Below are 18,914 nucleotides of genomic sequence, written 5' to 3'. Positions count from 1 at the left end.
AGTTTTTTCCCCATAGTTTGAATCAGTACCCAAATAAGGCTCACACATTACAAGTGATAGTTATCTGTTAAGTCTCTTTTAATTTCTAGATTTCTCTTCTAATTCTTTGTTTTATTTCTTTTTAATTTGTTGAAACTAAATTGTTACTGTAATCTGGATTTTGCTTCTTGTGTGGTATCGTTTAACATGTTCCTCTGTCCTCTGTATTTCTATATCAGTATTAAGATGTAGAGACTTCCATTTTTTTTGGCAATTCTGCTTTTATAGGGATGTTGTATTCTTCCATTAGAAGGCTCGTGATAGGGCCAGCCCCATGGCTTAGCGGTTAAGTGCACGCACTCTGCTACTGGTGGCCTGGGTTCGGATCCCGGGCGCACACCGACACACCGCTTCTCCGGCCATGCTGAGGTCGCATCCCACATACAGCAACTAGAAGGATGTGCAACTATGACATACAACTATCTACTGGGGCTTTGGGGAAAAAAAAGGAGGAGGATTGGCAATAGATGTTAGCTCAGAGCCGGTCTTCCTCAGCAAAAAGAGGAGGATTAGCGTGGATGTTAGCTCAGGGCAGATCTTCCTCACAAAAAAAAAAAAAAAGAAGGCTCAGGATATCTAAGACCTCTCTTTTTGTGATGTTAGCAGTTCTCAATGTTCAGTACATGATCTATTAAATCATTAGGCCTTGTGAAATGGTAATATTCTAACATTCTTTCATTTATTAGTGGACATACTTCTATAAAGGAAAACCTCCCCTCATCTACTATTTGGACATGCAGTGGTTCAGTTTGTTTAGAAAAGACAAGAAAAATGCTTAATTTTTCCTTTTTATTTATGAGTTTTCAAAATAAGTTGTTTTGCTAGCGTTCTCTAATGGTGTCCAATGAGGGTTTTTATTTTTGAAATTGATGACAGTCCTTCAACTTGGTTCTTTTTCAAGATTGTTTTGGGTATTCTATGTCCCTTGCATTTTCAACTAAATTTTAGGATCAGCTTGTCAATTTCTGCAAAGATGTCAGCTGGTATTTGATAGAGATTGCATTGAATCTGTACAGCATTTTGGGAGAGTTTTGCTATTTTAATAATATTAAGTCTTCCAGACCATGAACAGAGGTGTCTTTCCATTTATTTAATTTCATTCTACAGTGTTATGTAGTTTTCAGTGTACAATTCTTACATTTGTTTTGTTTTTCATGGATGCTGTTTATCAGGTTGAGGAAGTTCCATTCTAATCCTAGTCTATTGAATATTTAAGAGTTTTTATTTTTGACTCATGTTTTTTCAATCTGAGTCATTTATTTTCATTTATTTTCTTATTTATTGATGGTCAAATTGTTCCACCCTTGACAAGTGGGACCATCTTCAATATGGTCCTTTTGACACAACCCTAGTAGTCTTTGATTGCCTTCTTGCTTTCTGATATGACAAGATGTGCCAGGATTATCTTGTACATTTTTTTCTTGTTTCCTTTTATCATATTTCTTGGTTTTCTATACACATATCTCTCAATAGCTTCCTAAGAAAAGTGCATAGAAAGTAAATTTGTTTTTGTGTGTGTGTGTGAGAAAGATCAGCCCTGATCTAACATCCGATGCCAATCCTCCTCTTTTTTGCTGAGGAAGATTGGCCCTGGGCTAACATCCATGCCCATCTTCCTCTACTTTATATGCGACGCTGCCACAGCGTGGCTTGACAAGCGGTGCGTTCGTGTACGCCTGGGATCTGAACCTGCGAACCCTTGGGCTGCCGATGTGTAGCGTGCGCACTTAACCACTGTGCCACCGGGTGGCCCCTGAAAGTACATTTTTTGAATCTCTGTATGTCTGCTTGTAGATAACATCTCAAGTGATAAATTGGCTAGATACAGATTTTTGTGTTGGAAATTGTTTTTCCTCAGGATTTGGAAGTCGTTTCTCTATTGTCTCTAATAACCAAGGTTTCTGTTAAGAATCACAATGCCATTCTGATTTTTGATCCTTTGTGTGTTTCATTTATATTTGTCTTTGGCCCTATTCTGTAACCTTATGAGATTGTCCTTATCCCTGTTATTCTTTAATTTCGTAAAAATGTGTCCAGATTTGGGTCCTTATTATTCATTTGTTGGGCACTAATTATTCCCTTTCAGTCTTGAAAATTGAGTGCTTCTGTCTGAGAATTATTCATTTTTAACTTTTTCCTTCAATCTTTCTTTCTGGAACTTCTATTATTTGTGTATTTGTCCTTTAATTTTCTCATTTTAATTTTTTGTTTTACTTTTTGAGAGATTTCCTCCTTTGTTGCCCAGTTCTTCTGTTGAATTTTTGTTTTAGCTAAAGAAAATAGCTAAAATATTAAAAATTGTTAACCATTTTTCCATAATCTTTGTACTTTTATTCTCTCTACTCTAATAGCCTCCTGTTTTTGGATGTTTGTTGTTGCTGGCAGGGAGGTGGGGTTATTATTTTATTTTTTGTTTTTAACTTTTCTTCTGATCTCTGCATTATATGTTTACTCTGACTATTTTTCTTCTATTTGTTTTAGTCTCTGTTGTTCATATGGGAGGCTTTCCTCAATGCCTGTTGATCCTTGAATGTTTGTTCACATTTAAGACTGAAATTGAAAAAAGCTGATTAGAAAAGCTTTTTGACTAGAAAAGATGGGCTTTTCACTGAGGAATCCCCAAATGTCGTTATGTGGAGGTCGTCTTTCTGTGACTTTTAAAATATTTAAAGAGAAAAAGAATCTTCCATTGTCCTGCTATGAGTGTGTGAAGATTTAAACGTGGCTACCATATTTTTGGCGTGAACAAGGGAAGGAGAATAATATTCTCAATGCTCAATATGTAGACTTTATCTCAATCTCTGGCTTCTACATGGCACCTCTCCCTCACCTTGTATTGTTCTTGGTTTCCCTAGATTTGAATTCTGGTTCTGTTTCTCTATAGAATAATCCACGGCCTTGTGAGGGAGAGATAGTAACATGATGGCGTGGGAATGGGGGATCTGGGCACTTAACTATTCGTTATACAGACTTTCAACCAATATCCCTGTTTTTAGCTACCGTGTCACACTCATCCCCACCTTTTAAGGTACCTGATGCTTTTAATTCCTGAGACCTTCTAGAGCTTTGTGGACACCCCTCTTTAGGTCCTGGCTCTGTAGCTTTTTCAGTTTTGTTAGCTTCTTGATTTTTTTCCTACTTCTAGACGTATGTTCACATTGTTTGGTATTATTTCTTTTCATTCTCTTTGTCCAGTGGGTTAATGCATTTTTATTTCTTTGTATTCATTTTGATTGAGGATAAATGTTTGTGTTCGGTTCACCATGTTTTAACCAAGACATCACCTCTACTTACATTCCCTTTTCCAAAAATGGGTTGAAATCCTTATCTCCTGTTTTCTTTTCTCTCATTCTCATTGTTCTTATTATTTAATAGCTTTTAAACCCTTCATGTTTGAAGGGTTTCCATAGAAATAAGTGATAAATATAATTAATTTGCTATGTCCCTTTCCAAACTCTACTTGTTGCTTTAGTTTTTACTTGCTCAGGATTTACTATTCTCAAGAACTGTGGGTTGTATTCATTAGTCAGTTCGTCCATTTATTCATTAATTCACAAGCTACTTATTACATATCCGGCACCATGCTAGGTTGTAAGAATACAAAGATGAATAGGATATAGTCCTACCCTTAAGGAGCTTACACTCAAGATATTAACAATTTAAATAATATATTTTCATAGATCCATGTGGATTTTTAATTTGCTCCCAAATTTATCTAAATAATCATAAAAATAGTTCTTGGGTTCATATGTTTATCTCTGTAATTCCAGAGGTACTTTGTTTAAGTGAGTAGTTTGCCTCTGTTTATTCAGCTCCTTTTGGTCTTGACCACAATTACTTTGCTAATTCAGATACATCTTAAGATTCCCTCTGCTAAAGAAACATAAAACATTACTTCCATCTCGGTGAATTTATTCTGCACGTTTGAGCTTCTTTTCACTGATTATTTCCTGGTGCTTCAGAATCTGCTATTTACAGAGCTCAGAGAACTTTACTAACAGGAGGTGAGTGCACTCACAAGAAACCATCTGTCCCACGCACTTTGCTCAGCTGCATCTGAATTCCTATACTCCCAAAAGTGAAAGAGCATCCTCAATAGCCAAAGCAACCTTGAGAAAGAAGAACAAAGCTGGAGGTATCACGCTACCTGATTTCAAGCTATACTACAAAGCTATAGTAATCAAACAATATAGTGCTGGCACAAAAACAGACAAGTAGATCAATGGAACAGAATAGAGAGCCCTGAAGTAAACACACACTTATATGGTTAATTAATCTACGACAAAGGAAGCAAAAATATGCAATGGGGAAAAGACAGTCTCTTCAATAAATGGTGTTGGAAAAACAACAGCTACATGCAAAAGAATGAAACTGGACCACTTTCTTACATCGTATACAAAAATAAACTCAAAATGGATTAAAGACTTAAATGTAAGACTTGAAATGATAAAACTAGAAGAAAACAGGCAGTAAACTCTTTGACATCAGTCTTAGTGATACATTTTTGGATATATCTCTTTGGGGAAGGGCAACAAAAGCAAAAATAAACAAATGGGACTACATCAGACTGAAAAGCTTTTGTATAGCAAAGGAAACCATCAACAAAACAAAAAGGCAACCTACTGAATAGGAAAAGATGTTTGCAAATGATGTAACCAATAAGAGGTTAATATCTAAAATATATAAATAACTCATACAAATCAATATCAAAAAATAAACAATCTGATTAAAAAAATGGACAGAAGACCTGAATAGACATTTTTCCAAAGAAGACATACGGATGGCCAAGAGACACACGAAAAGGTGCTCAACGTCACTAATCATCAGGGAAATGCAAATCAAAACCACAATGAGATATCACCTTGCATCTGTTAGAATTGCTATTATCAAAAAGATAAGAGATAACAATTGTTTGGGCCAGCCCAGTGGCATAGTGATTAAGTTTGCGCGCTCCGCTTTTGTGGCCCGGGGTTCACACTTTCGGATCCTGGGCACTGACCTACACGCCGCTCATCAAGCCATGCTGTGGCAGCATCCCACATACAAAATAGAGGAAGATTGGGACAGATGTTAGCTCAGCGACAATCTTCCTCAAGCAAAAAGAGGGAGATTGGCAATAGATGTTAGCCCAGGGCCAATCTTCCTCACCAAACAAACAAACAAAAAGGAAATAACAAGCGTTGGCAAGGATATGGAGAAAAGGGTACCCTTGTGCACTGTTAGTGGGAATGAAAATTGGTGCAGCCACTATGGAAAGCAGTATAGAGGTTCCTCAAAAAATTAAAAATAGAACTGCCATATGATCCAGCAATTCCACTTCTGGGTATTTATTCAAAGAAAAAAAAAAACTAATTCAGAAAGATATATGCACCCCTCTGTTCATTGCAACATTATTTACAATAGTCAAGATATGGAAGCAACCTAAGTGTCCATTGATGGATGAATGGATAAAGAAAATGTAGTATGTATATGTACATGGAATATTACTCAGCTGTAAAAAAGAATGAAATCTTCCCATTTGCAACAACATGGATGGACTTAAAGGGTATTATGCTAAATGAAATAAGTCAGACAGAGAAAGACAAATACCGTATGATTTCACTTATATGTGGAATCTAAAAAACAAAACCAGTGAACAAACAAAACAAAACAGAAACAAATTCGTAGATACAAAGAACAAACTGGTGTTCACCAGAGGGGAGAGGGATGGAAGTATGTGAGGGGATTAAGAGGTACAAACTTTCACTTATAAAATACATGTCACAGGGATGTAGTGTACAGTATGGGGAATATAGACAATAGTATTGTAATAACTTTGTATGGTGACGGATGGTTACTAGACTTATCTTGGTGATCACTTTGCAATGTATATAAATGTTGAATCACTATGTTGTACACCTGAAACTAATATAAAATTGTATGTCAACTATACTTCATTAAAAATAAATAAATGAATAAGTAAAATCACTTGTTTAAAAAAAAACGAAAAAAAGCAGCCTTATTTTTTCCTGCGGTTTCAAGTTTAGAGCTCTCAGGTATCTAGTTATACTGGTAAACATGTAAGGTCTTCTGAGCAGCATGTTTTGTCTCAGAACACTAGACTTCCCAAAGTTCTTGATCTCAAAAGTCAGTTCAGTAAATGTTAAACATTTCCACAACCAGGTGTCTGACTGCATTGAAGAAATACATTCTTCATATTTTCCTCCAGCATTTTCCATATCTTTCATTCCATCATCTGACTATGATTAGGGTGAAAAAAATCACAATTTGATGATTCTTCTTTTCTGCAGTTTGATTACTTACTTTGTAATGTACATTCTGCTCTTTTCATGATGGTACCTTACTTGAGTTTCAGAGCAACTTAATATTTCAGAATTTAGAGAACACTTTTATGTTCTATTTATCTAGACTGTTGTTCTTCCTCAATTCTATTTGTAATCTCTCTTAGTCATTGTCTTTTCACTATGAATAATTCCAATTTTTCAGTCTATGGTCCTATAATGGAACTTAGCCACTTCACTTTCTCCCTCTGGTATGTTTACATTAGATTGGTTCCCATTTGTAAGACTTTTCTAGCTTGTGATATTCTTCTTGGGTGATACAACCAGAACTACACATTGGATTATACTTATCGTGTATCCTTATTTAATATAAGAATAGAGTATTCTGAATTTCGACACTTCTGTCATTTGTCAAACTCTTTCGTTATTAAACACTCCTGTGTTGTGGTGGCAAAGCTGAATGCTACACCACCTTTGTAAAAACAGTTTGGCTGTTTCTTATAAAGTTGAACATACAAAAGCTGCAAAACATTAAGGAAAAAATAAAAGAAGATCTAAATAAATGAAGTGGAATACCACGTCCATGGACTAGAAGACTCAATATTTTTGATATTACTGTTCTCCTGAAATTGTTGCATAGATTGCATGTAATAATAATCAAATTCCCAGTAGGGTTTTTGTGGAAATTGACATTTTAAATCTAAAATTTATATGCAGAGGCAAAGGACAGCCAAAGCATCTTTGAAAAAGAACAAAGTTGGAAGATTCACATCATTTTTGTCTACAGTCATCAAGAAAGTAGAGACACATAGATTAGTGGAATGGGATAGAGAATCTAGAAATAGACCCTTACATATATGGTCAATTGATTTTTTTTTTAAAATAATAATTTGTATATTTTATTCACATATGTTCATATTTAATTTTCCAGTAACCCTTTGAGAAAAGTGTTATTTTCCCATTTTACAGCTGTGAATAGTGAGGATTAAAAGACTTAAGTGATGGGTCCAACAGTATGCAACCAACAGATGGGGAACTAAAAATTCAAACATAGGTCATCTGACTTCCACTCCCAGGATCTTTTTACTGTACCATGCATCTTACTTCCAGCAAGGACTATGATGCCAGCCCTGGTGCCTCTACTTCATCTCCTTTTGTTTCTCTTTTCTATTTTCTCCGTTTGTCCCTATGTCACTTTCTTATATAACCTTAGCCCTTCCCTTAATTGACTAATAGTTGGAATTCTCCTATACTGTGTCTGTTGAACCCCTTTTGCCATAATTGAACATTGTTTTCCAGATATTGAAAACTACTTGCTGTCTCATGAGGGGCATCCAGCTTGCCTCAGAATGTCTTTGTGTGGTGACAAGAGTCCTGATTTGCTTTTATGGTCCAATTTATTCAGAATTAAGGTGTCATGAGGGTAATCTCTGGGGAGAAGGGATTTTCTCATTAATGCCTCACGAGTTATTTCTTGGGAAATATAAGTATTTTCTTTGTACAACATCTTGGAAAATGTGAAAAAAGAGATATGGTGAGGGTGGCATGTTAAATCTTACTTTCTGCCAGTCCTGAGATGTAGCTTACTGCCAGATTCTGTTAAATTTGTTTCTTTCTGCCAATTGGTTTTATTTAGGTCTTTGTTACTTCTTTTTAGGATTGGTTATCCAAATCAGGGTTGATATTGTGAGGTTGGCTTAACGTCTTCAGGGGCAGAAGCCAGGGTCTGATAGGAAGCCATGGATTCTCAAGGGCTTAAACTAAGCTCTGGGCCTCTAGCCTCTTTGATATTAATTTTCTTCCCTGATCCTCTTTAGTCTTGCCAGAAATTCTAGTTTTCTCCTGAATGTTCAGGAACAGCCAGATGGAAGAGATGCATAGGGCAAGGTATGAGGAAAGGACATGGAGCTTCCATGCCCTCTCTAGGCGCTCCATTCTCCCCCAAATCTCTATGTGTTCACAAACCCAGAAGCCCTGTAGTCGATTGATTTTTGACAAAGATGCAAGGCAGTTCTATGGAGAAAGGTGTCTCTTCAACAAATGTTCCTGAAACAACTAGATATCCATACGCAAAAAAAAAAAAAGAAGAAGAAGAAAAGAAGAAGAGACTCAATCCATCTCACAGCATATGTAAAATTTAACTAAAAATGGATTATAGAGGATTCTGGGAAGATGGTGGAGTAGGAAACATCAAGAATCTGCATCCTCACCTAGACAACAATTACACTGGCAGAAGCTGTCTGATGTCACTATTTATGTAACTCTGGAGTATATTGAAGATTTGCAAAATCCAGGGAAAGACTTGAACAATAAATTGTTAATTTCAGTCAATTCCAGCTCTTACCACAGTAATAGCTACCCATTTTCTGTCTCCAGCCCAATGGCAGACAGCTATATACATGTTCCTGGAGCAATTTGCACACAGCTTGTGGGAGCTAGGCTGGTCAAAAAGGACCCTGTCCTCCAAATATCAAAGATCTGTGCTCTTATCACTGATTGCTGCTTCTGATCACAGAAGTGCAGATGAAGTGGGAGCATCCATTGTTGTTGTGCCTCCCCACATTGTTGCAAGTCCCTCCCCCTCAGGCTAAAATGACTTTCAGGGAATTTAATGGTCCAGTGCTATTCCCTCCAGCTTTATTTTTCTATTTTTCCCCCTTTGGGAGTCAGACATTAAAGACTAGGACACTCAAAAACAACTGCATATATGGGTTAAATTTGAAGGTGACCACGCATACCCAGTAAAAGGCACAGGCTCAGAAAATAACTGGGAAGACCTTAAGTTTGTAACTCAGGCTGATCCTTGGCACAGAGACAGCCTACAAAGATCAAGAAACAAAAACAATGACAAAACCCAGCAGAACATGGGAAAGGGGGAGAGTCTGATTTATAGAGTTACCACATTATTAGATTCAAATGTCCAAGTTTCAACAAAAAAATCATAAGGCAGACAAAGAAACAGGAAAGTATGGCCCATTCAAAGGAAAAAAATAAACCAACCAAAACTGTCCCTGAAAAAGACCTGATGACAGATCTCCTAGACAAAAACTAAAACAGTTGTCTTAAAAATGCTGAAAGAACTAAAGGAAGATGTGGAAAAGGTCAAGAAAATTATGTATGAACAAAATGGAAATATTAATAAAGAGATAGAAAACCTAAAAAAGAAACCAAAAAGAAATTCTGGAGCTGAAAAGTACAATAACTGAAAGGAAAAATTGACTAGAGGGATTCAAAGGCAGATTTGAGGAGCTAGAGTAAGAATCAGAGAACTTGAAGATAAGACAGTGGAAATTGTTGAGTCTGAGGAACAGAAAGAAAAAAGAATGAAGAATAGTGAATAGAACCTAAGGGATCTGTGTGAGCCATAAAACAGACCAACACATGCATTGTGGGGGTTCTAGGAGGACAGAGAAAGAAAGGGACAGAGAGAATATTTGAAGAAATAAGGACTGAAAACTTCCCAAATGTGATGCAAGACATGATTATAAACATCCAAGAAGCTCAACGAACTCCAAGTAAGATGAATTCAAAGAGACCCACACCAAGACACATTATAATCAAACTTTCTAAGGATAAAGAGAATCTTGAAAGCAGCAAGAGAGAAGCAACTTATCACGTACAAGTGATCCTCAAAAAGATTATCAGTAAATCTCTTATCAGAAACTTTGGAAGCTAGAAGGCAGTGGGCTGATATTATCATATGATCCAGCAATTTCACTTCTGGGTATATATCCAAAAGAATTGAAAGCAGGGTCTTGAAGAGATGTTTGTACACGCGTGTTCATGCCAACATTATTTACAATAGCTAAAATGTGGAAGCAACCTAAGTGTCCATCAGTGGATGAATAGATAAGCAAAATGTGGTTTATATGTACAATGGAATATTATTCAGCCTTATAAAGGAAAGGAATTCTTACATATGTTATAACATGGATGAACTTTGAGGACATTATGCTAAGTGCAATAAGCCAGTCTGCAAAAGACAAATACTATATGATTCCACTTACATGAGGTACTTAGATTAGTCAAAATCATAGAGACAGAAAGTGGAATGGTAGTTGTCAGGGGATGGGGGTAGGGGGAAGTGAAGAGTTATTGTTTAATGGGTATAGAGTTTCAGTTTTACAAGATGAAAAGAGTTGTGGAGGTGAATGGTGGTGGTGGTTATACAGCATTATGAATGTATTTAATACTGCTGAACTGTACACATAAAAATGGTTAAGATGGTAAATTTTATGTTGTGGGTATTTACCACAATTAAAAAATTGAAAAAGTTAATTAAAAATGGATTGCAAACTGAAGTATAAAATCTAAAACTGTAAAACTTCTCAAAGGAAATAAAGGAGAAACTCTTTGTGATCTTGGGTTAGGCAAATACTTTTATATGGGACACAAAAAACATGAACCACAAAAGACAAAAGTGATGAGATTTACTTCATAAAAATTGAAAAGTTCTCTTCCAGAGACACTGGTAATTGAATGAATAGATAAGCCACAGACTAGGAGAAAATATCTGTAAAGCATATATTTGATAAAGGAATATGTAAATTCATATATATATGTGTAAACATAAATTTTAAAATATACAAAAGGAATTTATAAAAGAATATATCAAATCTTTCAAAACTCTGTTATAAAACAAATAAAAATTTTTAATGGTTAAAAGAGAGACTTCCCCTGAGAAAATGTATGGAGGCCAAATAAGCACTTAAAAAGATGCTCGACATCATTAGTCATTAGAGAAATGCTAGTTAAAACCACAATGAGATACCAGTACACATCCATTAGAATAGGTACGATTTTTACAAACTGATAATACCAATTGATGGCAACAATGCTGAGCAATTGGAACTCAATACATTGCTGGTGGGAATTCAGAGGTATAGCAACTTTGGAAACAGTATGCCTATTTCTTATAAAGGTAAACATACACTCACCATACAACCCAGCGATCCCACTTTGGGTATTTAGTCAAGATAAATGAAAACATATGTTCACTCAAAAATCTGTATGCAAATGTTTATAGTAGCTTTGTTTATAGTCACCTAAAACTTGAAACATTCCAGATGTCCTTCAACTGGCGAATGCACCAATTGTGATGTATTCATACTGTGGCATATATTACTCAGCAGTAAAAAGGAATGAACTACTAACAACCAATAACAGAGATGAATTTAAAATGCATTATGCTGGGCCGGCCCCGTGGCTTAGCGGTTAAGTGTGCGCCCTCCGCTACTGGCGGCCCGGGTTCAGATCCCGGGTGCGCACTGACACACCCCTTCTCCGGCCATGCTGAGGCCACGTCCCACATACACCAACTATAAGGATGTACAACTATGGCATACAACTATCTACTGGGGCTTTGGGGAAAAAAAAAAAAAGGAGGAGGATTGGCAATAGATCGTAGCTCAGAGCCAATCTTCCTCAGCAAAAAGAGGAGGATTAGCATGGATGTTAGCTCAGGGCTGATCTTCCTCACAAAAAACTAAATAAATAAATAAAATGCATTATGCTAAGTGAAAGAAATCAGATTTGAAAGCCTACATGCTGTCTGTTTCTATTTATATACTATTGTGGAATGTGTAAAACTGTAGGGGCAGAAAACAGATCAAGTGTTTCCCAGCAGCTGGGGGTGGGAGAAAGGGATTGCTACAAAGGACACACGGGAACTTAAAAAAAAATCAGAGGGTAATTTCCAGAGTCCAAAGTTAACTCTGTGTGTGTGTGTATGTGAGTGTGTGTTCATGAACACAGATAAACGTGTGTTCTTGGTCATAAACTTCCTGTTTCATCATCATAAGCTAATATTAAGTGAGAAATGCCTATTGAGAAATGCCTCTCTTTAATTATATGTGATCAAAAAAGAAGATAAAAGAAGTTTGTGTTTATTCTTGTTTAGAAAAGGAGAAATGAATTTTTGCTTACTTTGTAAACCTGAATGAGAGAATGGCAATATTAATCCCAAAAGAACTTATCAAGGTTCATGTTTCATAACTTCTTTAGAGATGTTTAAAAGTTTTTTGTTGTTTTATTAATTTTAGATTGTTAGGAGTTAGGTTTCCTTCATGTGTAATTCCACGCTAAACCACACTGCTGCTACTTTGTCCTCAAAACAATGTTTTTTCATATTCATTTATATCTTTCCTCTTTCATCTGTACACCTTAGCTCTTTGCTGTTGCACTCACAAACTTGTTTTATAATTTTCTTTCCTTGCCATAAAACTAATAAATCTTAAACTTCAGAATGCCTCACTTATATAGGCCCATTTCAAGGCTCTGGGAGGGGCTTTGGCAATTTTCACAGGATCTTGTGTCCCTGTCAAATTTATAGATGTAGGCTATTTTATAGATTGAAAGTTCTATTTTCAGTCCAACTTTGTCCCACATAAATATGTATGTGTGTGTATATATATATATATAAAACATACTCTATTATATATGTATATGATTTTTTTTTTTGTATCGTGTGCTGGTATTGGAGTGTCAGCAAGCATTTTTAGGATCAGGCTAAGAGGAAACTGTGTTGGGGGTACATTTAGTTTGAATTTAGTGGGCTATATTTATGTAATTCTCAGTAATCTCCATGTGTAGTTAAGTTATTGGTAGCCAACCCGATGTGGGAATGGCTTCCAGGAATACTTATGTGGTGTCTATATCTCCAGCCCACTTTGTTCTCTTGATTTCCAAACCAGTACAACTAATGTTATACTAGGTATCTATATACCATCAGCACATAGAAGTCAAGATATTCAAAACTGTACTTCATCCCTGAAAACTGCTCTTCATCCAGTAGATTCAGTCTTGGTTAAGATTCAATTTTATAAGTTAAACTCTAGAAGTCAACCTAACTGCTTCCTACGCCTTACTGTTGATGTCCAGTCAGTTGTCACATCCTTTGGACTCTACTGCTTTATCCTTTATTGAATCTGTACCCAACTCTTCCTCACAGCTACAGGCTCAGTTCAGATCCTCTTTATCTTTAGCCTGAATCACATTAACACAGTTTTTTGTCTGCCAATGGAAAGTAATTTATTTCTGAAAAACCATTTTAAGGCTAATTCTCACTGTCAAAAATATAATTACCAACTTCCTCAACCTGATAAAGGGCATTTACAAAAAACCCACAGCTAACACTATACTTAATGGTCAAAGACTGAATGCTTTGCCCTAAGATCAGGATAAGACAATGATATTTGCTCTTGCTACTTCCGTTCAACATTGTACTGGAAGTTCTAGTGAGAGCAATTAGGCAGGAAAAACAAATAAATTGCATCCAGATTGGAAAAGAAGCAGTAAAACTATCTCTATTCACAGATGACTTGATCTTGTATATAGAAAATCCTAAGAAATCCACTAAAAACCTATTAGAACTAATAAATGAGTTCAGCAAGGTTGCAGGATACAAGATCAATATATAAATATTAATTGTATTTCTATACACTTGCAATGAACAATCAGAAAATGAAATTAAGAAAACAGTCCATTTACAATAGCATCAAAAAGAATAAATAAATATGTAGAAATAAATTTTTTAAAGACATGTAAAACTTATACTATGTAAACTATAAAACATTGTTGAGAGAAATTTAAGATCTAAATTAATGTAAAAACATCCTATGCTCCTAGATCAGAAAACCTCAACACTGTTAAGATGGCACTACCCCTCAAACTTATCTACAGATTCAACAGTCTGTCAGTATCTTCATGTACAAATTGACAAGCTGATTCTAAAATTCATATCAAATTGCAAGGGACACAGAATAGGACAAACAACCTTGAAAAAGAATAATAGAGTAGGAGGCTTGATTATAATGGCAATCAAGACAGCGTAGTATTGGTACAAGGATAAATATCTAGATCAATGGAATAGAATTGATAGTCCAGAAATAAACTCAGACATCTACAGTTATTGATTTTTAACAAGACAACTAAGACCATTGAATGGGAAAAATAATAGTGTTTTCAGTAAATGGTGCTGGGACATCTGGATAGCCACACGCAAAAGAATGAAGTTGGACTCTTAATTTACACTATATACAAAAATTAACTTGAATCAAAGACCTAAATGTAAAAACAAAATCTAGGAAACTCTTAGAAGAAAGCATGGAGGTAAATTCATTCCTTGGAATTGGGAAGGGATTCTTAGATATGACATTGAAAGCATGAGCAACAAAGAACTAGACAAATCGTACTTCATCAAAATTAATAACTTTTATGCTTCAGAGGACACAATCAAAAAAATGAAAAGACAACTTACAGAATGGGAGAAAATATTTGCAAATCATATATTTGATAAGAGACTTGGATCTAGTATATATAAAGAACTCATACAATTCAATAATAAAAAGACAAACCAAATTCAAAAATGAGCCAAGGATTTGGATAGATATTTCTCCAACAAAGATTTACAAATGGCTAACAAGCACATGAAAAACTGCTTCACATCATTGGTCATTAGGGAAATGTAAATCAAAACCTCAATGAGATACCACTTCACATCTACTAGGTTGGCTGGAATCAAAAAATCGGATAACACAAGTATTGGTGAGGATGTGGAGAAATTAGAACCCTTGAGCATTGCTGATGGGAATGTAAACCGATCCAACTGCTTTGGAAAACAATCTGGCACTTCCTCAAGTGATTAAACATAGAATTACCATATACTCCAGCCGTTCAACACCGAGGTATATACCCAAGATAAATGAAATTATATGTCCGTATAGAAACTTGTACGTGAATGTTTATAGCAGCATTATTCATAAAAGCCAAAAGGTGGAAACAACCAAAATATCTATCAAGGAGTAAATGGATAAACAAAATGTGGTATGTCCATACAATGGAATATTATTCAGCCTTAAAAGGAATGAAGTACTGATGTATGCTACAACATGAATGAACCTTGAAAACATTATGCTAAATGAAAGAAGCAAGTCACAAAAGACTATATACTATGTGATTCCATGTATATGAAGGTTCAGAATAGGGAAATCTTTAGAGACCGAAAATGGATTAGTGGTTGTTTAGGGCTGGGGAGGCAGGATAGCGGTTAAGGGAGTGATAGCTAAAGAATATAGGGTTCCAGGGGCCAGCCTGGTGGTGCAGTGGTTAAGTGCACATGCTCCACTTTGGCGGCCCAGGATTTGCAGGTTTGGATCCTGGGCACCCACCAATGCAACGCTTGTCAAGCCATGCTGTGGCGGTGTCCCATATAAAGTAGAGGAAGATGGGCACGGATGTTAGCCCAGGGCCAATCTTCTTCAGCAAAAAAAAGAAAAAAAAAAGAATATAGGGTTCCTTCTTCAGATAATGAAAATGTTCTAAAATTTACGGTGGTGATGGTTGCCCATATCTGTGAATATACTAGAAAGCTTTGAATTGTACATTTTAAATGGGTGAATTTTATGGCATTATGAATTATATCTCAATAAAGTTGTTTTAAAAAAAGAATAGGATATTCCAAAAAGTATACATAATTACCATCAAATTTAATGGGAAGAGACCAGGCATTTACAGGCAGCATCTCTTCCAGCCCTCCCTCCCCCTCTCATGTCCCCTTTGCACCCTAAACTTGAGTCTGGGGGTTCAGCAGTATGTGGTGCTGCCAACAGTCTTTAGAGTCGATGCCACCTCCAGCAGTCTGACTCTAGCTGAAAGAGAAGAGGGGGTGGGAGAAAGGGTTTCTCTAAACCATGGCTCATACCAAGCGTATGAGCACAGCTGTTGGTGCTTTGCGGGAAGCAAGTGAGGCCTAAGTGATGGGCCGGTTTGAAGACACTTGTGTGCTGTCTGTGCCAAAACAGAACAGTTGTGCCAAAAGACCTCCACCTAGCATATTGTACACCTGCAGAATGTGTCACATAGGTGGAGAGTGTGCTTAAGAATCCATTTTAATGGAAAACATTTCATTCTCAAAAAAACGCTAAAGACCCAAACTCTTCTTGCCATTACTGGTAGTTCTGAACATTAGATTTTTTTTTACCATGAGGTCAAAATGTACCTAAGTATATGATTGTAAATGGAAAAATAGGTGACAGAGTCAGGTATTGGCAAGTATTTTTCCATTTTCATTGGTGTGTGAATTTTTAATATAAATATGGGCACATAAAGCATTAAAGAAAGTCAAAAAATTTCAATGAACAAGTTTCAGTAATTCAATTTATGACAATTATAATTAAACCTATTAATTTTTTTTACAATGCCAGCACTTAGGTTTTTTAAAGTAAATTTCTTATTGATGGCAACTTAATGGTGTCTATCATTTTGCCGTGTAGTAGTTCCATCCATTTGCTATACTTTTCTGATCAATTCTACATGCAAGTACATGTTTTTCATGTTGTCTGTACTATTGCTGTATGTTTGCTATCAAAATACATTAAACAAAAAAAGTTAATGTTAGCAAATTTCATGTTTCTAAAATTGACACCTATTTGTGCTAAAATACAACCAAAATCCCATTAAAATGGAGAGTTATTTACTTATTAATGTTAGTAATCATAATACAACCTAACAGGACTTTTTCCTTTGTTAATTATTCTCTTAACAGGTATTTTCAATAGTATGGGCCCCTAGAAAATGATTGGGAATTTTGTGGAAATAGTGTTTGGGTTGTCACAATAATAGGGGGATGTTATTAGACCGGCTGTCGTGATACCTACATTCAATAGATCCTCTAGATTTCAACTCCTTATTTAACACCTGCCCACAGTGCTTGGTACTGACAACTCATAGTCTTCTCAGAGATCTAGAGGATAGGTTCCGTTGTGCAAGCATCTTAAGTTGTAGCTTCCTTTCTTTTGCCAAGTCAGCCACCACTTGTCTGTCTGCATTGTGTCTTCTAAATATTTCTTGAAATTGCTTATTTTCTGATGTGTCTTCTCTCCTTCCCTCTTTCATAGTGGGTTTGTGTCTTTTTTTTTTTTTTTAATTTTCTTTGCTGTCAATCCAGTGGTTTCAAAGGAAGAAGAGATCACCAGCTGATCAATCTATTGTGCTTAACAGATCAATGGGAGATGATATCGCTTCCTAGAGGGTCTGGAAAATGTTTTGAGTGGTTTGGGTTGTTATATAGACTGGGTGGTGTACTGGCAGTTAGTGCTTAGTTAGGGCTAGTTCTGCTAAACACACTGCCATGTGTGAGCCCACCCAAAATGCTAGTGGTATTCAGAGTTAGCAGTTCATCCCAGCCTTGTATTCACTTAGTGTAAACAGTATGTTTAGACACTGACATTTTCTGTAGCTAAGAGTAATGTATAATCGTATTCATTACTGTTTCTCAAGCTGAGCCTTTTGAAACTAATTGCATTTAGAACCCACGGTAAAAACAGCGTCATGGCTCCTTATCATAAAAAGGAAGAACACACTGGATAGTTTTCTTACTCTAGCATTCAGCTTTTCTACATGTTTTTTCTTAATATTAACAGATATTTTGGTAAAAGGCCTCAGTGGGATTGTAGAGGGGCATCAAATCTTAATGAACTTCATCAGCTATTAAGTGACATAATGATTAGAAGATTAAAGACTGAAGTTTTAACCCAGCTGCCCCCTAAAATCAGACAGCGTATTCCATTTGATCTTCCATCAGCAGCAGCCAAGGTGAGAACCCTTCTTTGATTGAAAATCTTGTTTTAAATCATTTTAAATTATTCTATGAAAGATTGCACATATTTCATATTTCACAGACGGAAAAGTCCGCTTTCTTAAAATAGGTTTGATTAATAGAGCCTATGAATTGACTTTGTATCATTTCAAGAAGAGAGGAGAAGAATTTAACTTTAGTCATCAAATAATGTGAAAAGATTTAGTATCCCAGTGATTAAAAAAATATTTCTGCTGAATATAGAAAAAAAGTACTTCAATTGCAAGAAAGATTTAGTATTAAGAATTTGTAGGGTGTGAAACTCAATATTTAGCAAGGGAAATTGTATTTCTTGCCCTAGGATTTTTTTTAAAGTATAACTAGCTGTCTTCTAGACTAACTTGGATACGGCTCTGTTCTTGAAATCTTAAAACTCTGTGATCATGTTGTAAGATGTGCAGTTCAACATATCAGAAAGCCAAATTGTATTTTACCTAATCTTTATCTACATTTAGTTTTGGGAAGTGCAATGCTTATATATTCTCTGAAATTTCTTCAAATCTGGACATGACTGTCAACAAAGACTATTTATTGCATTGTTTTATCTTGAAAGCTTAGAGTAAGCATTTTGTAAACATTGAGCAACATGGTATTGGTAAAATAAGGGTGATCTGATTTTCTGTATCCACTATTTTAGCACTAGAAAAAAAATAAAAGAGGGGCCAGCCCGGTGGCGCAAGCAGTTAAGTGCATGTGCTCCGCTGCAGCAGCCGGGGGTTCGCCAGTTTGGATCCCGGGTGCGCACCGACGCACTGCTTGGCAAGCCATGCTGTGGCGGTGTCCCATATAAAGTGGAGGAAGATGGGCACGGATGTTAGCCCAGGGCCAGTCCTCCTCAGCAAAAAAAAAAAAAGAAAAAAACAAAAGAGGAGGATTGGCAGATGTTAGCACAGGGCTGATCTTCCTCACACAAAAAAATAAATAAATAAAAGAGAGTCAATATATGGTTATATTACATG

General features: G+C 36.0%; 1 protein-coding gene across 5 annotated transcripts in view; it reads left to right on the top strand.

Moving 5' to 3' along the window:
* Nucleotides 1-18,914, top strand: part of ZRANB3 (zinc finger RANBP2-type containing 3) — a 239,961-nt gene that overhangs the window by 149,534 nt on the left and 71,513 nt on the right. For all 5 annotated transcript variants that reach the window (XM_087435092.1, XM_004423871.3, XM_087435094.1 and 2 more), the window contains one exon: nucleotides 17,741-17,912. In XM_087435092.1, coding sequence (XP_087291218.1) covers nucleotides 17,741-17,912 — 172 coding nt within the window. The remainder of the gene's footprint in view (nucleotides 1-17,740; nucleotides 17,913-18,914) is intronic.

The sequence above is a fragment of the Ceratotherium simum genome, chromosome 9, assembly GCF_057802395.1.
Source record: "Ceratotherium simum simum isolate JZ-2026a chromosome 9, ASM5780239v1, whole genome shotgun sequence".
NCBI lineage: Eukaryota > Metazoa > Chordata > Mammalia > Perissodactyla > Rhinocerotidae > Ceratotherium > Ceratotherium simum.
The sequence above is the reverse complement of the archived record's forward strand: the minus strand, read 5'-3'. Positions and strand labels throughout refer to the sequence as shown.